Source organism: Phytophthora infestans, genomic scaffold (assembly GCF_000142945.1).
Source record: "Phytophthora infestans T30-4 supercont1.3 genomic scaffold, whole genome shotgun sequence".
Classification (NCBI taxonomy): Eukaryota; Oomycota; class Peronosporomycetes; order Peronosporales; family Peronosporaceae; genus Phytophthora; species Phytophthora infestans.
In genome coordinates, this window is record NW_003303756.1 from 3,033,167 (window position 1) to 3,060,268 (window position 27,102).

Here is a 27,102-nt window from a genome sequence, read left to right on the forward strand (position 1 = left end):
GAGAGTCGACACCAACAGAGCCCCCCTCTCCACCGCTTGAAGAACCTCCAGCAACAAGAAGATCGCGGCGTGTGCAGCCTGCGGCTCCTGTCATCATCGTAATATCTGATGACGATGATGACATGCCCCGCAGAGACGAGGATACTGCCACCTCCAACAACTGCCCCATTTGCTTGGGTGTCCTTGAGAATCCGGTAACCCCGCCAAATTGCCTACACGCTGCATGCAGAGATTGTATGTCAGCACTTGTCGCCCATGCACTCAGCGAGCAGAACACACCTCTGTGCCCGCAATGCCGTGGGGTTATTCAGATGTGAATTTCCTTGCCTTTTTTTATATAGCAGATCTCAATTTTAATTTTATAAGAAATTATATAAGTACCATTTTGAAATTAAATCTGAAAGCACCAAATATATTAACTGAATAGACATACAATACATAGATTATGAAAATTAATCAATCAGGTTTATATTTTTGGGTTTCTAAAAAAATCTAGGTCGTACGATCTTGCTCAGTTATTAATCGTACGATTTCGACCAAAAGTCTCAGCCGTACGAGTCGCACAGTTTAGCCTTTAGTATCTCTTTGGGTACAGCGCTCGAGACCTACTGTGTCATTGTAACTGTAGGTGTTACTGCGGATCCCGGTCTGTGTGATTTGCGTTTGTGCTTCGACGGAGGCCCCGGTTTTCGTCCTCGCTTGCCCAGTTCCTCTGGTGGCACATTAACCGCTGGAACGAAGAGATGATCGTCTCGTACAATTCTGCTTGAACGGCCCGCACTAACGAATTGGTGAAAATACGTTGAGCGATAGGTCACAGATGTGTGGTTGTCCCAGTCAAACAATTCAGTAATGTGCATGCCATGATACACGGCCGCTTTTAAGGCGTGAATGCATGAAAATTTTGTGTCTTGCCACCGTCTACATGTGCACTCCTTCTCAACCAAGTTTACCGTTCGCCACAAGTGAACGTGATCCAATCTCTGGCTGACGTCCGTAAAGCGCACCATATATTGGCCGCTCAAACAGGGAAGAATCTTAAGACTTTTTGAAACAGCAAGCATCTTTTTCAGGTTGTCCTTGTGGGACTGGTCGTAAGATATTGAAGAGCTAGCATCGGTCTCACCATCCTTTGCACAAGCCCCATCGGTATTTGAGTGTTGAAGTTCACCGACATTCTTGATTAAACGAGTAGTTTCTTTGCGGCGAGATGCGAAGAGTTCTACGACTTTCACGAAGTATTGCTCGAACGCGTTCATTGGGTATGCAGACCGACAAGCATTTCCAAGCCACTGGTTAGCCGATTCCGATAAATTGGAGGTAACCTCGTCATACGTCGGTTGCTCGTATGTTTCGCTGAATGCATACGTGACCCAGTGTTCTTTCATAATCTTCCTCAGATACTCGGCTGCTTGAGGGCGTGTATCAGCCAGCTTTGAGCTGTAGAAGTCGTAATCTTTCTCGCATTCACTGCGTGCCATCTGAAAAATCAAGGCTCTCTCGCCAGGCGCCAGCGAGGAGGTTTTCTTTTTTACGTTCGTAATGACATGACGAACGCATACGCGATGACCACAACCAGGATACAATTCGGAAACTGCGGACAACAGACCCTTCTGTCGGTCCGATAGAAATGCAGGTTTCCAGGGCTCTCCACCAGATCCACCGATGGCTTCTTGCATGTGCTATACAAACCAGCGCCAGTTCAGACCATCCTCTTGGTCGACCAATCCCAGCCCGAAAACAATTAAGTGGCCATTTAAGTCTTTAGCCGTAGCTAGGAGAAACACACCTCGCTTGTTCATTTCCTTTTTAAGGTGAGTTCCATCCAGACCAATGATACGACGACATGTCTGCAATGCCTTCAAACAGGAACTCGGAAAAAAGCACGCTCGTTTGAAAACGCCGTTTGAATGTTTTTCAAAGCCATAGTGTGAACCAGGATTCTCTGTCGCCACAACAGACAGATATGACTCCAATTTCTGATAACTTTCTTCCATGTTTCCTTGTAATACATCCGTCAGCTGACGCTTGATCCGGGAAGCGGTCTGACGATTCGATTCAATGTTTTTGCTGAGAAGGAATTCGAGAATAGCTTTACCCTTCACGGATGCCCAGTCGTCGCTGTAGGCCGGAAGCATTTCGCGCTCAACAATTCCGCGGATTGTCGCGAAAGACATATCACGGTTGTGCTGACGCAGACCTGATGTTGCTAGATCACCTTCCACGAATGAATCCCCTTGAAACCCAACGTGGCGGTAGTGGTCGTGAGCTATACACATCTTGGTAACTTTCCATTCGTCTCGAATTCCATACACCGTGATGAAAAATGGACAAGAGGGAGTTGTGCCAGGCGTCAGTTGCTGCTGACCGTTTAACACTTTGCACTCATATCTGGCATTACCCTCCTTCTTCATCTTGCGAAAGCTATTTGTCGCGACACGAATGGAAAACCCAGCTTTACTAGCAAACTCTCGACATCGTTGTAGCAGTACCGCTTTCGTTCCAAATGACTCTGGTGCAAGGTTAATCCCTCGATCGACAACCGATCCATACGTCTCAAGGTCGTTTCGTTCCAGACCCACGTTCAAGTCACTTCGTAGTATCCCCAGGTTTCGGAGAATTGAAACATCCTCCAGCTCAACACAACTAACGCGCAGCGATTCGTGACGATCAGGTGTTCTGCTCTTCGACTTTGATGCATTCGATTTCTCGGAAGTAGTGGTGCTAGGTACAGCCACATTCAACGGTGCAGGTGTATCGTCTCGACTCTATGTGTTACATGAAGTTAGCTGGTCTCTTGCAGATAATGGTGACACGTTTGCAGTCTCCGACATTTTGGCTTGGCTAACAGTGCACGTAATCAGTCTTTGCGAGAGCTCAAAAAATGATTAATGAAGGGTCGTGAGCACCTTGTCCTGGCAAGGCGATGGGGTTTAAAAACTGATTGGCCAGGAGAAGTTGCGAAACGGACTGGCTGTAGAACGGTCATGTCTTCTTTTAGCTCGATCAAGTGGACAATGTTTCCTGGGTGTGAGCTCCACTGGAAATACTAGGCAGTACCAACAGTAGCAATAATAAGTATGATCGTACGATTGGGCCTGTGTGGCCTTGTGCGAATCGTACGATATTACTTTTAAGACTTTGATATATGTTCTTAAATTTGAAACGGTCATTCTAAATTTGATTATTTGGTTTTAGCAATGATGCATTATATTTTTGGTGTCAATCTACTTATTTTTGAAAACGCACCTACTTTTTTTTTCCATTTTGGATCCAGCCTACTTGCTAAAGTTAATTTCTCCTATTTCACGGTGAAATTGACAAAGTTTTACTGAAAGTTTATCAGTGTGCCAATTTGGCACTGCCAATGCATTAAATAGTCGAGCGATGAGACTCTTAAGAAAAGACTGCAAGATTTTGAGTACATGCGCGAAAGGGCAACGATGCCAGTAAACTCGGCTGCTCTACCACTGTTGACTCCTCAACAGTTGAGGGCTTCAACTTGAAGCTTTTAAGACGAGCGCTTACGTACACTGTACGTACTGTACGTCGTACAATACAGTAGTGCACTCCGTTTTGCGGGGGTCAATCATATAGGAATTGCAAATAAATCAGACTTAAGCGTACAAACAGTCGTTCATTTGTAAATAAAATTATCACACCTGATAGTTTATCAAAGGTCAAAGGGCGCGAAAACGGGGTGCTGTACTGTACTGTCTCTCTGGCTCTTGTGGGACCTTCCCATTGGGACTCCCAATGGGATATTCCCAAATTGGGATCCAACAAGAAGAGTACGCCTGCTACTACACCATTTCCCGGCCAAGTTACCAGTTTTACCAACCATCGTGCAAATGGCCCGTTCTTGTGAGATCTAATTTAAGGCTGTGTGAAGACACACCATTTTTAATTTTAGGCTACGGCATTTGCACTTTTCCCACGACTTGCATTTCTGCCCATCACACTTTTCAAGCAGGCTGCAAACCTGGTCAAATACATAGAGCCTACGTTACCGCATGCTCTGACGCTTCAAAAGTACCCCTTATTCAGAGAAGAAAAAAAAGCACAAACAAAGCCAAACAGCGACTACTGCATTCACAGTACCGTATTAGCATCATTTAAGTTGTCCTAGAATAAAAAATGTTTTGGAGGGCTTCATTTCTTGAAGCAGCATGAGCCGTGCCCTTTGATGCGGTAACGTAGGCTCTATGTATTTGACCAGGTTTGCAGCCTGCTTGAAAAGTGTGATGGGCAGAAGTGAACGTAGTGGGAAAAGTGCAAATGCCGTAGCCTAAAATTAAAAATGGTGTGTCTTCACACAGCCTTAAATTAGATCTCACAAGAACGGGCCATTTGCACGATGGTTGGTAAAACTGGTAGCTTGGCCGGGAAATGGTGTACAGTACAATGTACTGCACTGTACATGTTGTTAGTGTACCCTTGGGATCACTCAGCGTGGCCCGACCCGCCAACTATGTCAGATTCTGACTCAGAATGAGTAAGGCGATTAAACTGACATCATCACGCCATCGCCAATGTCGGTCATTTGGTCCCTGTAGTTCAAGTTACAATAACTCGGGCTCCGAGTCAGACAGCATTGTTCTGAGCGATGATTGCTTCGATCTTGAGTGAAGACCCCGACCGGGAAATTATAGTTTTTGGCATTATTAATATTAATACATGTATAAGTAAAACGCGGTCCTAAACTTCAACTTGCAAATGAACAAGGAGCTCGGTACATGTACAAGTTGGCCCAGCTAATTGCAAGCATGTACTCCACTGGTAGCTGTTTGGTACGTGCTCTGTCGACATTCTATTCGTGAAGACACATGTCGATGGACACGAATTCATAAGCTGAATACTGTTAAAAGCTTGCATTTTAATCAAAATTCTGCAGCGACCCACACGTTTTTACTACAGTATTACATATTAATAATTGGATTTATTTCTCGTTTACACGATTTTGGTGGTTTAACTTGAAGTTGTTGTGCCATCTACGAGGCGTGTGCATCCGTGCATCCACTGAATGTACCGGTATCTTACAGGCGCTGTTGTCAAGCTGATAATTTCAACCAGTGTGTTTGCACGTATTGGTAACAAGGAGCACTTAATTTCCCTGTTTCGCTAGTAGCCATGTTAATTTCCGTGCCTTCAAAAACTAGAAAAGCTAACTGCATTGTACACCCCGCGCAAAACATGAGTGCATGCTCCTGGCGATAGACTCTCGGAAGCTCGCGCTACTACATGTAGCGCGGCACTATCAGTAGATGTAGTTTTGCACTTTTCACATACCCAGATCGGGTGGCTTTCAGAAAACTCTTGATTTGAAATGTAGAGCGCGGAAGCCAACCGCAAAAGTTTCTACAATGAGGCAGCCGCACCAGTATACGTGGAAAGGAATAGTAGGTGTACTTAGAAGAGGTTTTCAAGTCCTACTTAGCCTTATTTTTAGGGAACAATGCTAAAATAAAAAAACCTGAAATCTCAAGATGACTTGCATTTTGTAAACAGATGGATGCAAGTGGCAATACAATTTGCAAGTGGTTTGATCTCCAGTTTGACCAATCAGAAACTCAAAACTTCAACAAACAACGTTGCAGCCATTTGCTTTCTGGCTTGAAGCGCAGCATTGTCCCGTCTTGCCACGGCGCTGGGCTGGTTAGGTGAGACTCTATACGGGCGGTGCTGCTGTGTCCCCGGCGCCATGAGAGCGCTACTCATTCTCTAATTCACCTCCGGGGGCACAAGCAAACAATAGAATGGTCGAGCTGTACACACAGTCGGTCCCCGAAACGTCCGGGGGCGCCAAAGTCAATTGGGCAGACATCCTCATCATCGTCGCAGTGCTCTTCTTCACGATGGTCGTGGCTGTCATCGCCTCCGTCCAAGCTGGAGATAGCTTCTTGGCCAAATACTTCCCCTGCATCAAACAAGCTAAACCCCAAAACACCCAAGCCCTCGAGTCGCCCGGGGACGGCTACTTGGCCCCAGAGACCACGCAGGGCAAGAAATTGCCCACCGGTGACGAGCGCGGCTCTACAATCTCTCAAAACCGCCCATCTGCCTCATTAATCGCGCGTGATGGCCCGGACCACCAAGTTAACGAGGTTTCCAACTTCTTCCTGGCCGACCGGGGCATGCAATGGTACTTCGTTGGCGGTGCTCTGTTTGCAAGCAACATTGGCGCCGAGCACTTCATCGGCATGGCTGGCGACGGCGCTCGTCGTGGCATTGCAGTTGCAATGTACGAATGGTACGCTGCCATTTTAATCCTTTGTCTGGGCTGGATCTTCTCCCCGATTTACCGTCGCTGCGGTGTCTACACCACGCCCGAGTTCCTTGAGTACCGCTTTGGTGCTCCATGTCGTCACTATTTGTCACTCATTACCGTCATCATGTACGTGTTGACGAAGATGAGTGCAAGTATCTACGGCGGCGCAATTGTCTTCCAGGCCACACTGGGGTGGAACTTGTACCTTGGTGCTGGTGTCTGCATTGCCCTTAGTGCCATGTACAGTATTGCAGGAGGTCTACGTGCTGTCATGTACACCGACCTGTTCCAGATGTGCGTCTTCACTCTTGGTGGCCTTGTAGTGTTTGTGTACTCGACGCACCAGATCGGCGGCTTCGAGGGCATCAAGGAGAATTTGGCCAACCAGGACCGCTCCGGATGGTTCCATCTGTGGAAACCTACCGATGATCCGGACTACCCGTGGACGGGTATGATTTTCGGCCAACCTCTGGGCTCCATTTGGTACTGGTGCATGGATCAAGATCTCGTGCAGCGTGTGTTGTCCGCCAAAGATACGGCCAATGCCAAGGCCGGATGCTCTTTCGCTAGTATGCTTAAAGTGTTGCCTCCGTTCTTGATTGTAATTCCTGGGATCATCGCCAGCATCTACTTCGACTTTAGTAAGATTGACGACGGTACCGATGCTGCGTACCCGACGCTTCTGACTGAAATGATGCCGCATGGAATAATTGGCTTGATGATATCGAGTATCATTACGGCGATGATGTCGAGTCTCGCGTCCGTGTTCGCTGCTGGATCCTCGGTCGTGACGAACGATATCTACCTCAAATTCTGTCCGGATGCCTCGCACAAACAGCTAGTTTGGGTTGGTCGTATGAGTATTCTCGTCTTTGCCGTACTGAGCTTCTGCTGGATCCCTATTATGCGCAATGGAACGGGTCTTTACGAGCAGATTGTGGAGATTCAGAGCTACTTGACCCCTCCTATTGGTATCGTCCTGGTGCTTGGTGTGGCTTGGAAACCGGCGAATGTGTACGGTGCATTCTCGGCCATGATTGTCGGCGGTCTACTTGGGTTCACGCGTCTGATCTTCGTGACGATCAAAGACGACAGCATGGACGGAGACCTCCCGGGTGTCATTAACACGTTCTTCTACATGAACTTCCAGCACTTCGCACTGCTATTGTGGCTCACGGCTCTGGTCGTATGTGTTGCGGTGAGTCTGTTGACGCAGCACAAGAACCGTCCTGATGAGGAGGTGCGGAAGTACATGATTCACTGGGACAAGGTCCTGAAACTTGATGCGACGGAACTCGTTAAGCCCATGTGGGCTAACGTCCTGGTCGCCGGTAGTGGTATCGCTGCTCTTGCTGTCACGTTCAGCATGTGGATCTACTTCGCGTAAGAGTCAAGACAACAGAGAAGTTGTACAAAATGCGTTAAAAAAATGTAAAAACTCAAATATCAAGTCCCTTTTCCATGTTAAAAATGATTCACGCAATCGCACTTAAGTCAGCAGCTTGGTTTATCTTGTCAACGGTAATATATCCGTCTTGTTCGATGCTTGCAATGAGCTCGGAGACACCACGGACCCCAGTTCTCAGTCCAATTTGAGCACTGAACGATGTGTCTGTGGCACTCATGTCAATCAACTTGGTGCACTCGATAGCTTCCCGAGAAGTAAAATACGGCAGCAATTTCTCCAAGTTTGACGTATACGTTCCCGTCGCGTTATGAAACGCATGCTGCGCGTAATAGAACTGAAAGCTGACATAGCGAACACCCCATTCTGGATCAAGTGGCACCTCATTGCTCAACATGGATGGGGGCTGGCCTTGCGGTCGAAACTGAAGATATCCCCACCACTCTGGTCGATGCATATCCACAGCGTATTGTGCACTCCAAACCCAATTTTCCTCTCTTAAACCAGCCTTCTTTTCAAAGTGTTGTAGTCCAGTGTCCCCATCCGTGACGACGCGAACAGGCCACTCGACACGAGAGAAATTGATCCGCCAGTACGAATTGGGTGCTGGTGGAACTTTTACATGCGAATGTGACGCCAGTTCTAGCAATGGCAACGCGATCTCAGCAGTCCAATAGTGCAGACGCTCGGCTGCACAGTTACATTAGCTTTTAATAAGCTATAGTGTCAAGCAGAGTTATCTTTCAGTCGAAACGTACATGGGTCGCTAATGGGTCCTTTGACAAAGACTGCAGATTGCATGCCACCGTTTAACATATCGAAACCATGATGAGGATCCACTCGAGTGCTGTTCTCGTGTCCTCCATCCCTGTACGGACGGTTGAGCCATAAATTCCACGTGCAATTCCGAGCGTTCATTTCGAACTCTTTGTAGTTGTGTATGCTCCCGTCGGCATCCACAAAAACTTCGAAGTCATTGTCGTGGAAGATGACCTCATTACGTCGGGACACGTTGGCCCACACCTCGGTCTCCTCAATGTAAGCGCCTATGTAGAGAAACTTTTGGTCGTAGCGCAACTTGAATTTGGTGGTGAACCAAGGCTGCGACCAGAATGGCGAGCCGCGGATGTCTTGGAACGGCTCGCTCCAAGGTACTTCGGCCCACACTTGTTCGTCCAGAACTCCGTCAATAGAAATGCTTGACAAAAACTGATCTCTTGGTGGTGGAAGATGGTAGGCAGCGTATCGTCGAGGATGCAGGTGGGTAAAGTCGCATACGTGAGAGCCACTCGATGATTGAGCTGGACGCACTTCAATGGCTTGTGATGAAGTCGTGCGTGGCAGGACCAGACACAGCACCGCGATGAGCACGGAGTGCATGATTGATCTTTTATTAAACCGGTAAATAATTTTAACTGTTCAGACTTCGAAGTATTATGTACACCACCACACAGACAAAGATTAAGGATTCATTTGTTACTTCAGTACTTAAGCAATCACGACGGCGGACATAAATTCCCTTCTGCTTCGAGAAACCGCGAGTTTTACGCAGAGCTGGGTAGCGTCATCAAACAGCACTGCAACAAGGGAGCTGAGCCTACCGCGTCGAGACTGTAAACAGAATACAGCAACGTTCGTAGCTCCGGTCTGTGGCATTGAACACGAAGACAAAAAAATACTACTGTAGTTAAAAGCGATCAATAAATTTTATCAGTACCGGTACTGGGTTTCGTCGAGGTTGGACTCGATTGTTGTCAGAGTCTACAGTAGTTCTAAGCTAGAATCAAGCCTTGCCTTTACCTCATGGATGGTTGCAGCAACCGTTGTTTGCACAAATGTAAAACAGCGAGAATCGATATCTATTTCATCGATCTTGAAAAAAAAACTAAGGTCTTGCATGCTAAAACGAGTTCATTACGTAAAATTGGCTGGTCATAATTTGTGCGTGCCGAACTGAGCTGCTTAAAGCTAGAGACCTAGAGCCGTACAGTTGGGCTGGAAGCTCTCTGCGAGCTGCAGCACGTTGATCGACACGGTGCCGAAGTTGATCACGCAGTCCGCTGGTTTAAGGTCCAGCAGGTCACCAATGAGCGAGTGGCAGTCCGGTGTCAGGCACATGAGTAGGACTTGGGTTTCCGTGGGGTAGGCCGACGGCGGCACGAATGAGTAACTCGAGGCGGTTTGGCACGAGTTGAGGTACTGGTTCGAGGCAAGCGCGAGTAGTTTGGCAGTCTCCGAGATTGGGCACACGGTAGTCTCGTCGTAAGCTGAAGACTGCGTGGCGAGGCAGGCAACGGCGGCGGCAGCGGCATAGGGGAAAGTCTTCATGTTGTTGGAAGGGAGGGGCGAGGAAGGGAAGCTTGTGTTGGGGCTTCGAGGAAATTTTGATAATGACCTTTATACCAGGCCTCGAAATGCTGGCCATGCGTTGAAGATGGCGAAAATCTCCCGTCAAACAGCAAACGCCACCGACGTTGCAGTGTGTCGGCGAAAAAACAGGAAGCGTGGTCCGCGTTCAACCATTGCAGCGAGGCAATATTACTGTATAGGTATTCTCGCATAACTCATGCGGCATGAGGCACTTTTTGCTGCGCTCACTTCAACAAGACAATTGGCCATTAAGGGAGACTTTCCTTTGCGAGTGACAAAGGCAAATCTCCTCGAACAAATTGTGAGAGTTTCACTGAGACGTATCTCTTGACTAACGTGGTACTACGTAAAGCTCGGTGTGATGTTGCTGGCCAGTGGCCAGTGGCCACGCAGAACCGGACAACTTCAACGAGTTAAACCACTCACATCTGATCCCGTGCTCATTTGACTCAAGCAAGATGAGATCGTACATGCACAGCGGTGACCACGATGGGCAAAATATATCTTCGCGGTCTATGTTGTGCTAGTACGGTACAACAGAGACCGCGAAGTTTTCAAAACAAAAAAAGATCAAATCACTATTATAAAATACGATTTGTGATTTAGCAATTATTAATAGATTACGTAGCTAGCAGAGGTAGGAGAATGAAATATATAAAATAATTTTGTTGTAAAGCTCAGTAATAAACATTGCAAAACAGGACTAATAAAAATTGGTAGTTAAACCAATTATTGCAATAAATACATTAGCCCCCCTTTGAGTAATACCTACATTTTGAAAATCATTACTGTGCCATCATGAAAACTATTTCTAGAACCTTCATTGATGAAGATATGTGCCATGTGACTTTTGATCTTAATTATCGTAAGGTCTTGAAATAGTTTACAAATTATGCTTTTGTAAAAACAATTGGTCAAACACGGTAAAAACAATGGACAGCTCGCCACAAATCACAAGTTGCCTCTGAAAATATAGTTTAGTACGTCGACGTGCGGTGTCAACAGCGATCTCTTTCCCAACCCTGTCTCTATGGAAGTTTTGCTGAAGAATCCTTCGATGCCTTGGCAGGATGCCTTATTAGGTTCTCGTCCGGGCCTTGATCCGCCTGGTCCTCCGACAATGATCATGAAGGCATCTTCGTCATTTTCTTCTTCAATGAGATCCTGCACCCATTTTGCTTCATTTCCAGCGTGTGTGCCTATCACTTAGCTACTAGAGTGACAGCAGAATACCGCTACTGCTGTAGAAACTACGAACACTCGGTCGCAATTTTTTTTGGGCGGCTGTTGGAGGCCAGGATTATATATTTGGAAACAGACATGATCGCGGACAGAATTAATCCTGCATGTGAAAACCCATCTTAAATGAGTAGCCATATGGGTTATTTAAGAGAAGATTCGTCGAGGTCGCGTAAGATTCGAAACGTGTGGCTATCCGCTTTGCAGGATTAATCCTGTCTCGACCATTATTTAATCATGGATCGAAGTTTTGTACTTCAATAATTTTATCATTGTACAGGATTAGTCTTGTTTTATCCCATGAAAAAAATCTCGGATCAAAGACTTGATCTGTGTCTGCACGAATCTTAATGCAGAATTACATGTATTCGACGTTAAGATGCAAGCTACCTCCGAGAACTTACTTGTCTGCAACTTGGCTTGGAGGCACCTCGTCGTCGTCCAAATTTGTGTCATCTGTCTTCGGTGCAGGAGCGTTTTCCTCCGTCAAAGTACTCGGTGTAGTCTCCGCTAGAAGTAGTCGACCAGTAAGCAGGTAGCAAAACAATTCCAAACGACGCCTTGGAAGCGAAGCGTCACTCATATCTCGAGGAGGTAAGGCGGCAATGTGCCGGATAAACATCCAACACACGAAGACGCCGCAGCTGAAGCCGTCAAATTGGATCGGGTTGTTCTGTGGAATTACACCAAAGTCATTCAGGCCTGCGATCTTCAGTCCAACGGCAACATCCCTTGTCGCGTTCATATACGCCGCTTGGTTCATCGGGTCGTAGTAGAAGATCCTCTTCGCGCTCACTTTGACTACCACACAGCACCAATGCAAGTTACCATAGTTCACGGGAACAAATACCGACTCCACGCCTTCTTCCTTGACTTGATTCAGCACGCACTTGCGGACTACGTCGCTCAAAACAGTCTTCTCTGTAGTTCTCGTACGTTTCGTTTTGACTGATGCGTCTTGAAAGCCGGCGAAGCGACACTCTCGGTAATATTGGCATAGACGCAGACACAGCGCACGTATGGAGGCATCTGAAAGCCATGCTGGTGGTGTAGCACGATAGAGCATTGCGTACTGGAAATCAGCGACAGCCGGAAGGCCCTGGATTTGCTTGTGGGGGTAAGTAGCCTTAACCTCTGCGGCTATCTCCTTGGCGAAGGCATGATTTTCTGCTGGTAACGCTGGGATGCCGATTTCTGTCATCCACCTGTACGTGTCCAGACCCATTTCTACGATATCCTTGAGATTTCTGACTCGCTTGAATATCTTCATTTGCATTCTGGAGAACTGGCCGACGTCTTTAATAAATACTGTTTTGTATGTCTGTGGAGCCAAGTCATCTTCTGCGTCTTGAGACTGACTTGGTTGCGATATATCGACAGATACAGCTGTCGTATTCGTGTTGGATACCGGCAAAACCTTCATGCACGCGTCTAGAAGCTTGGATGGGAGAATATAGAAGGGATCCTGTACCAGTACAGGATTCTTCGACATCTTAAGCTTGGGCTTCTTGTTGGCCGAGTCCGTGTGCCGGACAATTATTCCGGAGAGGCGTTTTTCTGTCTCCGCTAAGCCTGGCATGTCTCGATCCAAATCGTTCAACAGTTCCTTCAGAGGTTTTGCGCCTGCCAATTTACGTCCAGATTCTGCAGCTTCAAACCATTGACGACCTTCTTTCTCGCCGGCGACCGTGTTCTTCTTAGGTTTTTTTGGAGCTCCAACTTTCTTTGCCTTGGGGTTCAAGCGGATCGCAACCGGCGCAGCACCTTCCGCCGGGGATACATGCCGACCTTCGCTGCTAGACTCTTGGGACTCTTCTTCGAGGTCACTAGAGCTGATGTCGAATTCGCGTCTAGTTGCCTTTGCCTTCAGGTTGCTAATGCTCTCCTTTGCTGAAATTCCACTTGGATCCATGTCTTCACTATCGCCCATCTTACGCTGACGAACGTTTCTCCACTGAGTCAACACAAACTTCAACATGTCATCGAATTCGTCTTATCATGAATATCAGCCATTTCACTTGCTATAAGATGCGTAGCTCGGACAGCTTCACGGTACCGCTCAGACTGAGTACGCATCTTCTTTCGGACAGATCCTGAATCAGTGATTGTAATTTTCTCATACGCAAACTGCTTCACTTGCTTGAGTGGTCTATTCGGCGTTGTCCATCTGCCCAATCATGGAAAAACACAGGATCATAATAATGGATTAGACATGATTAGAACTGGGTCGTTTACATGGTTTTAATACTGAAAAGTACTGTGCGTTTACCTTTCATCGATGCAACACCATGGAATGAACGGCCCAGACACACCAACGTGTTTACGATAAGCTATTGCATGACGACAGGGTAAACACATCGAAATAAAAAAAACTCACAGTCGCATTTCCAATCGGATGTCCTCAAACGATGCTCCGAAAACTTTCCAGATACCAAAACATCTCCATCAACGTCCGGATCCTCACTAAATTTGTACGACGCACATTTAGCCAGAGCTGCAGCATACTGTCCTTCAATCTGTCGCGCTACGTAGTGTGTAGTGAAGCGGAGAACGTTGGTCATCTCCTCGTCGTAATTGCTGTTCACAAATCGTCCGATCCGAGACAAGCGGTACTCGTACTCGTTCTGCACCCGCCGATCGTAAGCAACAATGGCCTTCACACACAAGGCCATACTCATAGAGCCATCCACCGCGTCTTTCAACTTCCCGAAAAAACTCTCCAGACGGTTGTTCGTGTGATTCTTGAAGTGAGGGAGCTTTGACCGTAAGTAAGAAACCCATCGATCTTGACATGAGTCCCAATTCTTCTGAAAGTACTAAAAAAAACCAGTCATCCCTGTGCGATCGCGAATACCACACAATGAATTGTGCGCCTCAGTGTATTGGTCTTCCGACTGCGCGTAAACCATCTTGTGAATAGCCGCATCGATCTGTGAAGCGTCTTCTGACGAAATATTTCCAAATTTTGGCTTGGAACGCTTCTCTTTCAAGTATTTGATAACGTGAAAGTGACAGATAATCACTCTAGACTCTGGGAAATGCTCCTCCAGTACCCGAATCTCATTGGAATCTTTGTCAACCACAATAACTCTCAACAACTTAATCCGAGTCGGGTGCGACCGCTTCAAATGAGCAATTGCTCTCTCCATGTGCCAATCTCCGTTCGCTTCAATAAGAGACTGTTGCACCACAGCACCCTCCCCAAATTAATTGATCCCCATGAAGGTAAGCAGTTGATAATTGTACCTACAAACAAATTATGGAAAAATCATGTTAAATACAGGATTAATCCTGTAACATATAATATGAGCTACCTGTTGGTCTTATGACTGCAGTCAACCAAAAGAACCTCGCTAAACCTGCCGTAAATGCGACGCATGTGAGCCGTAGCAAGCGAAATCACCCCACTTTCACCAGCTGCCGTCTCTGCAATAGTAGACACGTTTTCAGGATCGGCGGTGGCAAACCGTGCAATTTCCTGAGCAGTAGCCTCGTTGTCGTCCACGCTACTGCTCGCGGACGTGTAGTTTCGAACCAGGTTATCCACGTCAATCTGAATTACGTTCTGATCATGCTCCAGAAGATAATCGTAGATACGAGAGCGCTTGGCTCCAACAGCCAGCATTCATACCAGCCGGGCAGTAACAATCGTATCATCTTACACCACCTGACGTAGGGTATGTTGCAAATGCAGCCACTGAAACTGGATGGTTATGAGCAAAACATCCGTGTTTCACCTGCAACTCACCCTTGGCCATGTTCCATTGGACGACAAAGCGAAAGGGGCAATCCGTCAGCCGGATGTGCTGGCGCGGCCGACTTCCTTCACTTCGAGACTTACGTATCTTCCACCCATGCGTACAGATGTACGTACGCTGGTATGGATCGAAACCCTCAGGAACCAGCTGTGACAGGGTTTCACCTTTCTTAGTCTTCAGCAACCTTTTGTTTCTCTCAGCACGGGACATCGTCTCCTTTACGGGAAGGACCTGCATGGTACGCTTACAATACAGCAACAAATACGCATGCCAGGCGTCCCAATCCGCATGCCACGTACCTGGGGCCTCCACAGTCACAGACACATTGCCATCGTTACGATCCTCTTCATTAGACGCCTCCTCACCATCGTTTTCCACAGTCAATACATCCACATCATCCAGTCCCTCCACGTCTTCACGATTGTCAAAGCCAGCGCTAGCGTCCTCGTCCTCCTGCTCAGCTGAATCTTCAAACCGTTCAGCGCCTGGCACCGGCGGCTCCGTATCACTAGCACGCGTGACGCTTGATAGACCAGGTCCTCTACGGCGAAGAGAGCTGTCCCGAGCGTGCATATCTCCCACTTCGTCCTCGAATGCTTCACGTAACTGGCGGAAGAAACTAAAATGAAAGACAATCCGGTAATTTAAAGAGATCGGAAATAGCAGAGACCGAAACAAATTTTAACTTACAATCATGGACAGATTCAGGATTAAAATCATGTACGTTTCCCTAATGGCCTTTAACGGTTCCCATTTTTTTTATAAAATAACACTTCTTTAACCTCCTACAAGTAGAATGGAATAGCTCCACCTGTGCGGATGCTCTAACAGCCAGAGGTTGGAAAAGCAATATCAAAAAAATAGCTATTGTATTTTTGTACCAACATGCAAACTCATTAACCAATATCTTGATAGAACCTTTGGTGATGAAAAGCATAGACTCGGCTACAAACGTGAAGATCCGCGAAGAGCTAATCAATGACACAAAACTGGCATCAAGTGATATAGTGATTTCGATTCTTGGCGTTGGGACGTTTAGTCTGGTGGATATAGAGCGAATGCGAACGTGGCACGAAGTATCAAAGAAGCTGACCAAGGCCCGGTAGCTGGTTAAGTTTGTGATGAAAATTGTTATTGATGACGACCACAAAGAAGTGGAGCGTCAACGCATCCTGCACATGATTATTTCTCCTTCTTCCTTCCATAAATATGTAAATATTCTCTGTGGCAGGGCGATTCTACTCCTAACCACGCCATGCTAATTTAATTTCTTGTGCCATGGCATGACACGCGTGGCAATGGTTAAGAGCCACCCTCAGGTTATATGCAGCAATATCTTTAAGCACTTTGCAACATCGGTCGATATTCCAGAACAATAACTCTGTTAGATTCCCATTATAATCTGAAAGTGAAAGTGGATTTTGTGCTTCAATCCTTTTTGTTTCCCAGAATACATGTAGCTACTACTTTACCGATAACAAATAGCTAACGGTTTTTCTGCTTACGAAAAAAACGCTTCCATTTTTTAACTTGTGTAAGCCATTTTTTATTTACTTCTAATTTACTTTTTGTGATAATTGGACAAGAAATCGTCTTCTCGGTTTCTTATTAAAGTAATATATTATTTCATCAATTGGTTAAAACGAGTTCAATCTTCGCGGTCTCTGATGTACGTGGTCATGTACGATCTCATCTTGCTTGAGTCAAATGAGCACGGGATCAGATGTGATTGTTGAAGCTGTCCGGTTCTGCGTGGTCAGCAACATCACACCGAGCTTTACGTAGTACCACGTTACTAAAGTCTCACAATTTGTTCGAGGAGATTTGCCTTTGTCACTCGCAAAGGAAAGTCTCCCAATTGTCTTGTTGAAGTGAGCGCAGCAAAAAGTGCCTCATGCCGCATGAGTTATGCGAGAATACTTATACAGTAATATTGCCTCGCTGCAATGGTTGAACGCGGACCACGCTTCCTGTTTTTCCGCCGACACACTCCAACGTCGGTGGCGTTTGCTGTTTGACGGGAGATTTTCGCCATCTTCAACGCATGGCCAGCATTTCGAGGCCTGGTATAAAGGTCATTATCAAATTTCCTTCAAGCCCCAACACAAGCTTCCCTTCCTCGCCCCTCCCTTCCAACAACATGAAGACTTTCTCCTATGCCGCTGCCGCCGCCGTTGCCTGCCTCGCCACGCAGTCTTCAGCTTACGACGAGACTACCGTGTGCCCAATCTCGGAGACTGCCAAACTGCTCGCGCTCGCCTCGAACCAGTACCTCAACTCGTGCCAAACCGCCTCGAGTTACTCATTCGTGCCGCCGTCGGCCTACCCCACGGAAACCTAAGTCCTACTCATGTGCCTGACACCGGATTGCCACTCGCTCATTGATGACCTGCTGGACCTTAAACCAGCGGACTGCGTGATCAACTTCGGCACCGTGTCGATCAACGTGCTGCAGCTCACAGAGAGCTTCCAGCCCAACTGTACGGCTCTAGGTCTCAAGCTTTAAGCAGCTCAGTTCGGCACGCACAAATTATGACCAGCCAATTTTACGTAATGAACTCGTTTTAGCATGCAAGACCTTAGTTTTTTTTCAAGATCATCTATCGAATCTCACTGTTTCACATGTGTGCAAACGACCATATATGAGGTAAAGGCGGCGGCTTGATTCTAGCTTAGAACTAGACTCTGACAACAATCGAGTCCAACCTCGACGAAACCTAGGACCGGTAATGATAAAATTTATTGTTCGTTTTTAACTACAGTGGTATTTGTTTGTCTTCGTGTTCAATGCCACAGACCGGAACTACGAACGTTGTTGTATTCTGTTTACAGTCTCGACGCGGTAGTCTCAGCTCCCTTGTTGCAGTGCTGTTTGATTACGCTACCCAGCTCTGCGTAAAACTCGCGGTTTCTCGAAGCAGAAGGGAATTTATGTCCACCGTCGTGAACGTAGATTTGCTTCTTAAATCCATTAGGCTCCGCTTTGTCTGCCCACGATAATGCTAATCGATGGGACTCCTGGTAAAGTGGGTCTGTCTTGCCAATGAGATGAATCGAAGGCAAAGGCACTAGAACGCGATTGCCTGACTTGTCCAGGAAGAGAGATTTCACATTGACCCCACTCACATCCACGCCACCAACACAGATCACGAGCTTCCACCAGCGCACATTGCCGTGACGAAGGTACCACATCGTCAGAATCGTCAACAGAGCAGCACCTTGAGAAAACCCAATGACGACGTCGAACGGGCCATGACGACGAAGTTCCTCGTCGATCCTCGCCATTGAATGCTCGATACCCTTGTAAGATAAGCTCCACGCATGCTCCTCGCCTTGGTCCGCACCACTTTGGAGACGCGCCTTTGCTGACGACTCGGCGTCGTTATACAGTAGCGGAGATCCATCAGCCAATTGGTTCTCGAACCATTCGTAGAACGGAGCACTGGCCCTGTACGCACTCTCGATCATCGGGTCGCTCGTCCCGCGAGCTTCATATGTCCCGTTGAGCATCACGAATTCGGCCGAACCTCCCAGTGCCGCTCGAATTCCGCGCGTTTGGTCCATCATGACCTGCTTGTTGGTACGAAACCCGTGCAAGCACAACACACGCATCTTTGGGGAGGACTCAAATGGAGGTGGGGTTAGCGCCGTGGGGCGTGGTAGATTCTCAGCGACAAGCACCATTGCAAACTAAGGATTGCTAGAACGATGCAAAATGGGAGCAAAGCCCAAAATCCAACTTCAACGATGACGTTTACGAATCAAATCGGCCACAGTGATAATAAAGGCAAAACAAATGTTTTTAATTAAGAAAAGTAGTAGCACTTACTTTATCTTGTTCTAACAAACACGGCTACTCCTACCCGCTCAATTTTAGCAAGACTTTGAGCCTTAAAGTCTTGCAATGGAGCTTTGACGGGTGTCATTAAAGAACTGCCAGATTGTGCTTGCCAAGTCGGCGTAGAACATCTTGTGTCGTTTAGGAGTAGGGAATTTGTGTCCACCGTCGTGTTCTAGTAAAAGTCTCGGCAACGGACTGCCCTTGGCGTTTCCCGTGAACATGTCTTTTAGAACCAACGATTCCTTATACAGACTGTCCTTCTGTCCCACAACATGGATCGAAGGGAACGGTACCAGAATCTGCTGTCCTTCGTGCGTCTCGAACAGCTCCCGGACGTTGATACCTCTGGGATACACGCCGCAGACGCAGAGAAGGAGTTTCCACCAACGTTTGTTGGTCTTCTTGAGGTACCACATAGACAGGATCGTAAGCATGATGGCACCCTGCGAGAATCCGACGGCCAGATCAAACTCGCCCAGCTCGTTTAGTTTCTCGTCCATGTACTCAATGCCCTGGTCGATGTCCTCAAACTCGAGGCACCAGCGCTTGGTTGTGCCTCTCGGGACGCCCTCCTCGGCTTCAATGTCCTCACGCTCCTCCTTTTCCAGATACCGGGCAGCCCACCATTCGTAGAACGGCGAGGTATCGCCGAACATGTGCTCAATGACCTCGTCGGTTGGTCCACGCGCTTCAAAAGGTCCGTTGAGAAATACAAACTCCGTGTTGGGACCCAATGCGTCTCGTAGCCCGCGTGTCTGACTTTCCATCACTTGGATGTTCGTCCGAAAGCCATGGAGACACAAAACGCGAAGTTTCTTGGTTGATGAAGAAGTGACAGGAGTGACGGATGCCATGGTGGTGTTGATGCCGGGCAATTGGCTTCTGAGAACGAGGAACTGGTGAAGATGCTGACGCGACGTCTCAAGTGCCGAATATTTGACGTAAGCGAAAATGATGCAAATTATGTACCTTTCTTGTGGTACATATGACGATGCTAAATAACAAAAGTAAGCTGATTTTACTTTTGTTTTTATAAGTTACTTCTCCGGTTTGAAAAAGAAATTTCAGCTCTTTAAATCGGCGATAATAACACTTAAATCTCTAAAATTGAAAAAATAAAACTCAAACTGACGGTTGGTGATTAATAAAGCCGTGAATGGTAGAAAGCGAGCAAGAAAGAGAGAAACAGACTTGATTGATAGAAAAAAAAACACTGATGGATATCCGCTTATTCTGAATTTTACCAGCAACCACGCAACCTGTTGCAATGCAAACTGCTGGAACTGACCCGCGCGCTGACAAAGATGTCGAAGAGACCAAAGCCGAGGAAGACAATACGTGTGGACCGGGGGACGATGCAACGAACGACGAAGAAAAACAAGTGGACCATCGAGAACAAACCGCTTTGGGGTCTGCTAATACTGTGAGCGCGGTAGGCGAGAAAAACGGCATCCGACTCCTGGATGTGGGGTCGAAGTCGGTGCTGGGTTGCCTCTACTTGCACGCCAATGAAGACCGATATGTTGTGGAGAGCAACGAAAGGTTCCACCTGTTCGCAGTCATTGATGGCCACGCCGGCTCGAAGACGGCCGATTTCCTTGTCGGTGAACTGTTCAAGACGTGTACGATAATGGGTTCGACCAGACCAAAGTCTCCAAAGCACTAGACGAACTGGACAGTCGATTCTGCGCATTGATCGCGCCGAAAAGAAACGAAAGTGGTGCGTGCCTTCTCGCAATCCTGCTCTATGTGGACCCGAGTACAAATATCCCACAGAAAATCGTGCTCAACGTTGGTGACTGCCGCGCTATTGTACGAGAGGCCCCTGATAAGAGAGTGGAGCAAGCGCCAACATCTAGTGATGCTAAGACTGTTGCACTCTCAGAAGACCATTGCGTACACAACGCAAAGGAGAAAGCGCTTGCGCTACGTAGAGGGGCCGCAATCTGGGACGGCCGCATTGCTGGCATACTGCAACCCTTCCGTGCATTCGGCAATATACACTTAAAGGGCCCCGACAGGAAGAACTGGGTCATCGCCACGCCCGAGATCCATCAAAGTGAGCTGCTCATTGGTCGTAGCATCTTTGTCATCGCCACGGATGGAGTCTGGGGGACGATGAACAACGAACGCGCAATGAAGATCGCAGTTGAGGAGCTTGGCGCTAATGGATCCGCTCAATCCAGCGCCAACGCCATCGCCGATGCGGCTTCGAGACAGACTAATGACGATGTTACGGTGATTGTCGTCTCGGTCTAAGGAACACGGTCGTCGTATTGCGAACAAGAAAGATACGTAGGTATTGTCAAGTGATGTTTTTTTTACTTTTCCAATAATGGTGTCAGCAGTTTTGACTTTAGCTACTTTTTGTACTTTAAATTCATTTGCAAAAGCTTTTACTTGAAAACTAGAGTGGCTGCTTGTTTACTATTATAAATGGCACTAAGATGTAAAAAAAATTGTGCACCAATAGGTCGGCGTCTACCTTCATTCGGTAGAGTTGATGATCAACTCAGCTGTTAATCTCATCAATCCTGTGGTTAGACGAAGCCACCACCGCCTGCCTTACTCATCACTCCGTCGATGTTGAGCATTACGTTGCCTTGACGATTTGCCACCAGGACCTCCGACAAAAGACTGTTGGACGTGTCACCTGACACCACAGTCTTCTTGTTCTTAGCGAGCGAGCCGAGCATATCCAGCTTCTTCATTTCGATCACATGTTCTCGGTACTTCTCCAGTTTTTTCACAGCAGCTCCTTCAGCGCGAGCGACGATCTCCGCTGCCTTCGACTCGGAGGCCACACGAACCTCTTCGGTTGTTGCCTCCAGCTGCATTTGCAGTGCTGCCTTCTCCGCGTTAATGAGACCGATATCGGCATCACAGTGGGCGTTGATCTCCGCTGCGATACGAACAGTCTCGGCCTCAATCTCAGCGATTTTCAGGGCTGCTTCGACGTCTCGGTTATTGCAGATAACAGCCGTCTTCTGGTTGATCTCTTCGTCTGCGAGTTTCGTCTGCGCGTTGATGAGATCGATCCCCTTGCGGATCTCGGCACATTTGGCTTTGCCCGTCTGTTCCTCCTCCATGAACATCATTCTGCGCTTAAGTTTGGTCGTGTCAATCTCCTCCTTGTACTGCAGCATTTGCATGTCACTCATCTGCTTCATGTTCTGCTCCTTGATGGCACTTAGATGCGTCGTGCGGCTCTCCATCTGCCTCTGGAACTCGGGGGGAAGAGTGACGTTGGTGATTGCAACACTGGTGATCTGCACGCCGTACGTGTTGAACTGATCGTTCAAGCTCCGTTTTATGTCTTCAGTGACGCAATACATCACTTTGTCTTCGGGTGGATTGTCACCAGTTTCCTTCATCTTGGGCGAGTGGAACTCGTCGTTAACGGGTCGGTTCGTGCGGAAATTAAGCGCCCCAGTCTTGAATCGCTCGCGCATAGTGCCGTCGCGAAGCTGGTACACTTCTGTGTGCTCGACACTGCGAGCCAACGCTCGTACAGCTTCGTCTTGTGCAGCTCGCAACTGCACTTCGAGTCCGTTGGGGCCTAATTCGTACACGAAGCGCCGAACAAGTTCGGGGTCCTCGCCCTTGGACTCGTCCCCCATGATTCGGAGGATCAGACACATGTCGATGCCGACGGTCACGTTGTCTGCGGTCTTGCAGCCCTTAACGGGCGTGTCGAACACAATGTACTGCTTGGTGACGAGGTGGGCCACCTTGGTGAAGACCGACGCGAAGTGCATACCCGGAGGCCACACGGGTGTGCGACTACCGTCAGGCTTGACGTAGTCCACGTCACGTCCTTGATGCTGTACGAGAGCGTAGGTACCTTCGGGTACGCGAATGTAGGGCTTCACGGGACTACGGCCCGGATTGATAATCACAACGGTGTTGCCGTCGTAGCAGGCGCCGAAGATGCGGTTAGCAGCGTCCACACGCCACGTATTGCGGTACAGCAACCGCGTCTGGTGCTGCGAGCCACCGGGGAGCAAGTCCGCACTGAGTTTACTGCCGCCACAGCCCATGGTGATTGAGTTTTTTTGCTTGTGTGATCGAATGAAAATTTGGGAATGACACGCACTTCAACGTGGCGGTCTGCAAAAATGTGGATACAGGTTTATGGCTACACTTTGTGATAAAGAAACAGCACCGAAATTACTTTAGCTTTGTCAATTCTTGGCCTTTCCTAATGAGAATCTCGGACTGCACTAAACTTGTGCTGTTTACAGCCTGTAAGCAATGGGAAAAGAAACACCACCGAAAGAAAGCATATGTAAAAATGTAGCTACATTCTGCGGGTCACTGTAGGTATTAATAGGATGCACTTTAGTCAACCTTCACTCTCTTTTTTTTCTCACTTACCTCGTTGAAGCACATCCAAACTCACTAACTGCCACACACACACGCACTCGAAATGTTAGGTTCGTCGTCGTCAATGCCCGCGACTCGGTACAGCTACCGCGTGAATCACCTGGTGCAGAAGGACATCGGCAAGCCCATCGATGCCATGAAGCACTTCAACGCCAAGGTGACGGATGGTCGTATCCCGATCGTCCTCACGCCCAGCTACCCGACGTTGATCACCATGTTCATGAAAGTTCCGTCGGGACTCTGGGTGCTCAAGCAGAAGTGGAACGCCCACTCTGGCATGATGGATCCCGGTCTTAAGATGTTCTGGCCGGCCTGGAACCGCGTCTCGCACATCGTCACCAAACAAGCGGTGACCTACTCGAACCCTGTGCGTGGATGCCCCACCTCCGACAATGTGATGGTGGATATCGATATCTCCATCAGCTTCCAGATCGGTCCCACGGAGGACGACGCCTACACGTTTGTGTACACTTTGGGTGCGCATCGCTTTGACGAGCTGCTCTACAGCCTGACCGAGGAAGCCATTCGCGGCCTCGTGCACTCTGTGCGCCATGATCAAGTACACGATCTTCGAGAGGAGTTTGCCATGGGAATGAAGACGGATCTGAACGCCAAACTCAAGTCTTTCGGTGTCTTTATCCACAATGTCAAGGTGACAAATGTGGACCTGCCAGTGGCACTTTCTAGGACATTGGAAGAGACCACGGCGTTCAAGACGCGCATGGAAGAGCAAGAGAAGCACCATGAGAACCAGATGCGCATGCTACTAAACCAAGAAACACAAAAGCTCACAGCATTGGAGAAGAACAACGAGCGTGCGATCCAAGATCTCCAGGCTGAGAGTGTTCGTGCTGCTATCATTCGAGACGAGCGACGCACAATCGCGGAAGCCAAAGCGCAAGTCACAGTTGCTGAGCATGTGTCGAGAAACGAAAACAAGATCAAGGCGGCAGAAGGCTACAAGGCTGATGCTGTGGCCACTGCGACGGCCAGGACAGTGAAACGCAAAGCGGTGCCGTTGGTGGAGCTCAACAACCTCAAGACGGACTTTGGCCAGTTCGTGGATGTTGCTAAGGTGAAGGGGGACGCAAGAGTGCAAGCGGCGGAAAAAGAGGCGGAGAAGATTCAAGCGAACGCTGAGGCGGAAGGCAACTCAGCCGCGTTCCTGAAGGCCAAACGTGACTTCGACTACAAACAGAAGAAGATTCTCATGGAATCAGCCTTGCTTGAGTCCGTTCCGCTTGTCATTAGTGGCAAGAATGGAGACCAACTCATTCAAGGCACATTGCTGCAGACGATTCCACCAGCCAAGTGACTGGATTTCTAAAGAACTTGATGCACAGCTTGCCCAGTGGAAGGCTCAAAGCTTGTCATCCACATCTCAAGTTTTTTTTTAATATCTCTTTTGGCTCAACCCAGTTAGGTAAACAATTTATATTGCAACAGCAGCGTGCTACCATTGGACTCTTTTGAGGTATTAGGATATCAGTCACATTTTATTAAGCAATCCATTCATTCGCAGACTGCGAGCCACAGTGTGAGCGAATGATCTTCGCCACGTCTTCATACAGCTGTTCATGTCGCTCCCCACTGGGAAACCTGTGGCCTGTGTCGTGCTCGAACACAAACTTGTCCCGAGTTGCTCCCTCGGGCTGATCCTCGTACATGTTCACCATTTCATAGCACCCGCTACGCCACTTATCCGTCTTCCCCACGATGTGAATAGATGGCATTGGAACCAACTTCTTCGTTCCATCTGGGTTTTCAAATAACGGACGCAATGCAGCCCCGCGGACGCGTGGTCCACAGACACTCACGCAGCATTTCCACCAACATTTATTGTGGTGATGTAGATACCACATCGTCAGTGCTGTCATTGTCTGCGCACCCTGAGAGAAGCCTACAACCGCGTCAAAAGGTCCGAGTTTGGGGAGCTGTTCGTCCATGTACTTGATTGTGGTGTCCCAGTCCACGTAGTCGTGGTACCATCCACCGTCCAGATACTCCATCTCCTGCGTTTCCGCGTCCAATTGATGTGGCCGTTCGCGCTCTTTGAAGCTTCCCCACTCGTAGAATGGCTTGCTATCGGCGTAGCGTTTCTCGATAATGTCGTCCGAAGGTCCGCGGGCTTCGAAAGGCCCGTTCATGAACACGAACTCGGCATGTGGAGCCAAGACCTTGCGCAGCCCACGCGTCTGGTCCTTCATGATGGTAGCGTTGGTGCGGTATCCATGCATACACAGCACACGAAGCTTCCTAGCTACACTTATGTGGAAAGTGATCATTGCTGGATGAAGTGCTGTCGTTGACGTCAACTTTAATTCGCACATCAATTCAGTGTAACCCACACCAGATTTGGTTTGGGCAAAAATTGGTGTGGATAACATCGAGCTGATGAATCCAGCCAGACGACATTTGATTGGCCAATACTCCTAGGGGCGGCACTGGATTGACAAGAAGAAGTCCTCCAGTATCAGACGGCAGCATGAGCGGAGGAGGTGCGAGCTAGCGGTGTCTGTTCTGGTTTATTCGCTACACGGTTGATTGAGCCTCATCTCCTGTGTCTGCTGATATGATTTTTTCCTCCCGTTAGGTTATCTGTGCGGCACAATTTTCAGCTTCGTCGGCTTCGTCTTCTTGGTACACTGACGTGACCCTTTCGGTGGTCGCACAGTGCCCCACAATGATAAATTGGCTGTGCTGACATTGCTCTTTTATTATTGTTTCGTGTCGTATGGCAGGTAGTGGTGGGATCGTTGCTGAAGCTGCAACCCATGTACATTCTTAACGCCAAGACACCCAATTCCGGTGCCAATTCGTGCTTTGAAGCCGGTGCGTGCGCTAAAATTGGGCCAATATATGAATTCTCGAGGACTAACGTGGCTAACGTGTGTGTGTGTGTTATAATGATTTACTATGTCCATTGCTGTTGTGCGCGGTCCTCTTTAATTATTGCTACTATTTTGCTGTTTACTACTTCTCAGCAATGCTATATGCCGTCGTAATGGTCGTGTGCTACACCATGTGGAGAAAAGAGAAACTGCGCGCGGGCGAGCTGGACTTCCTGTCGGACTCGTTCTCTATCAAGCGCGAGCGGGCTTACTACGACCCTGAAGACTCAGACGAGGAGTTGCCACTGGCGAAGAACATGTCTCCCACGCCACGAATGGTGTAGAAATCTCTGAAAAGCTTGTCGACGTCAGACCAACGATATCTAAGACCACAACTGTTTTGCATGGCCATCGATCGCTGTCTTGCATTGAGCTCATCATGGTGAAAGTCACTTGTATCTACTCTATCACTGTACTCGGATTTCATGTTTAGCACACCACAATTCCTCCCTCACCGGCAGTAAAGATGGAGCAGCTGGTTGGAGCACTGACACGAGATCGGATGCTCAATGACGCTATCGTTGACTTTTGCAGCTGCTGCATTTTGTGGCACACGTGGTTACTGTTACGCTATAGATTCGTTCGCTCCATTGAGGGGTTACCCAAACCCACCCGACACCCGAACTTCGAGATTCCAGTACGTTGTGCTGCCTTTCCATTAAAAGAACGACTGTCACTGTGGAACTATCATCACGAGCTTGTCGCACAACTCGGATGTACCGACTTTGACGCCTTACTTTTGGAAGTCGTTGTGGTACGCAACATATCAAGCAACCATTGAGAGCACAACGGTCGTGGCATTTATTCGTGGCATGCGAAACCAATGCCAGCGACTGAATATCCAACTGAGGAGCGCAGAGTGTAAACCGACGCTCCGAAGCAACTTGATGGAACGTCTTGCGGTGTGGTATGCATCTGAAAGATACTTTCCAACTGCTCAGGGT

The 27,102-nt window shown here is 48.1% G+C and overlaps 10 protein-coding genes and 1 pseudogene across 10 annotated transcripts; 5 read left to right on the plus strand and 6 right to left on the minus strand.

Moving 5' to 3' along the window:
* Nucleotides 1-5,756: 5,756 nt before the first annotated feature.
* PITG_02651 (sodium/glucose cotransporter, putative) lies at nucleotides 5,757-7,655 on the plus strand (the record flags this gene model as incomplete). The annotated part of the gene is made up of 1 exon (XM_002907512.1): nucleotides 5,757-7,655. The coding sequence occupies one exon, from the start codon at nucleotides 5,757-5,759 to the stop codon at nucleotides 7,653-7,655; it is 1,899 nt and encodes a 632-aa protein (XP_002907558.1).
* Nucleotides 7,656-8,383: 728 nt separating this feature from the next.
* Nucleotides 8,384-9,053, minus strand: PITG_02652 (uncharacterized protein; the record flags this gene model as incomplete). The annotated part of the gene is made up of 2 exons (XM_002907513.1): nucleotides 8,384-8,391; nucleotides 8,432-9,053. The coding sequence occupies 2 exons, from the start codon at nucleotides 9,051-9,053 to the stop codon at nucleotides 8,384-8,386; spliced, it is 630 nt and encodes a 209-aa protein (XP_002907559.1).
* A 588-nt stretch (nucleotides 9,054-9,641) lies between these two features.
* Nucleotides 9,642-10,001, minus strand: PITG_22708 (elicitin, putative; the record flags this gene model as incomplete). Its single annotated transcript, XM_002907514.1, has 1 exon — nucleotides 9,642-10,001. One exon carries the CDS (start codon nucleotides 9,999-10,001, stop codon nucleotides 9,642-9,644), a length of 360 nt encoding a protein of 119 aa, XP_002907560.1.
* Nucleotides 10,002-17,180: 7,179 nt separating this feature from the next.
* On the plus strand, nucleotides 17,181-17,534 carry PITG_02653 (annotated as a pseudogene; the record flags this gene model as incomplete).
* Nucleotides 17,535-17,866: 332 nt separating this feature from the next.
* Nucleotides 17,867-18,724, minus strand: PITG_02654 (serine hydrolase (FSH1)-like protein, putative; the record flags this gene model as incomplete). The annotated part of the gene is made up of 1 exon (XM_002907515.1): nucleotides 17,867-18,724. One exon carries the CDS (start codon nucleotides 18,722-18,724, stop codon nucleotides 17,867-17,869), a length of 858 nt encoding a protein of 285 aa, XP_002907561.1.
* Nucleotides 18,725-18,931: 207 nt separating this feature from the next.
* Nucleotides 18,932-19,735, minus strand: PITG_02655 (uncharacterized protein; the record flags this gene model as incomplete). Its single annotated transcript, XM_002907516.1, has 1 exon — nucleotides 18,932-19,735. One exon carries the CDS (start codon nucleotides 19,733-19,735, stop codon nucleotides 18,932-18,934), a length of 804 nt encoding a protein of 267 aa, XP_002907562.1.
* Nucleotides 19,736-20,148: 413 nt separating this feature from the next.
* On the plus strand, nucleotides 20,149-21,140 carry PITG_02656 (uncharacterized protein; the record flags this gene model as incomplete). Its single annotated transcript, XM_002907517.1, has 2 exons — nucleotides 20,149-20,503; nucleotides 20,542-21,140. 2 exons carry the CDS (start codon nucleotides 20,149-20,151, stop codon nucleotides 21,138-21,140), a joined length of 954 nt encoding a protein of 317 aa, XP_002907563.1.
* Nucleotides 21,141-21,289: 149 nt separating this feature from the next.
* Nucleotides 21,290-22,953, minus strand: PITG_02657 (uncharacterized protein; the record flags this gene model as incomplete). The annotated part of the gene is made up of 1 exon (XM_002907518.1): nucleotides 21,290-22,953. The coding sequence occupies one exon, from the start codon at nucleotides 22,919-22,921 to the stop codon at nucleotides 21,422-21,424; it is 1,500 nt and encodes a 499-aa protein (XP_002907564.1).
* Nucleotides 22,954-23,292: 339 nt separating this feature from the next.
* Nucleotides 23,293-24,662, plus strand: PITG_02658 (uncharacterized protein; the record flags this gene model as incomplete). Its single annotated transcript, XM_002907519.1, has 1 exon — nucleotides 23,293-24,662. The coding sequence occupies one exon, from the start codon at nucleotides 23,332-23,334 to the stop codon at nucleotides 24,580-24,582; it is 1,251 nt and encodes a 416-aa protein (XP_002907565.1).
* Nucleotides 24,663-24,766: 104 nt separating this feature from the next.
* Nucleotides 24,767-25,597, minus strand: PITG_02659 (serine hydrolase (FSH1)-like protein, putative; the record flags this gene model as incomplete). Its single annotated transcript, XM_002907520.1, has 2 exons — nucleotides 24,767-25,523; nucleotides 25,584-25,597. 2 exons carry the CDS (start codon nucleotides 25,595-25,597, stop codon nucleotides 24,767-24,769), a joined length of 771 nt encoding a protein of 256 aa, XP_002907566.1.
* Nucleotides 25,598-25,698: 101 nt separating this feature from the next.
* On the plus strand, nucleotides 25,699-26,571 carry PITG_02660 (uncharacterized protein; the record flags this gene model as incomplete). Its single annotated transcript, XM_002907521.1, has 4 exons — nucleotides 25,699-25,765; nucleotides 25,861-25,907; nucleotides 26,009-26,099; nucleotides 26,252-26,571. The coding sequence occupies 4 exons, from the start codon at nucleotides 25,753-25,755 to the stop codon at nucleotides 26,440-26,442; spliced, it is 342 nt and encodes a 113-aa protein (XP_002907567.1).
* Nucleotides 26,572-27,102: the final 531 nt, after the last annotated feature.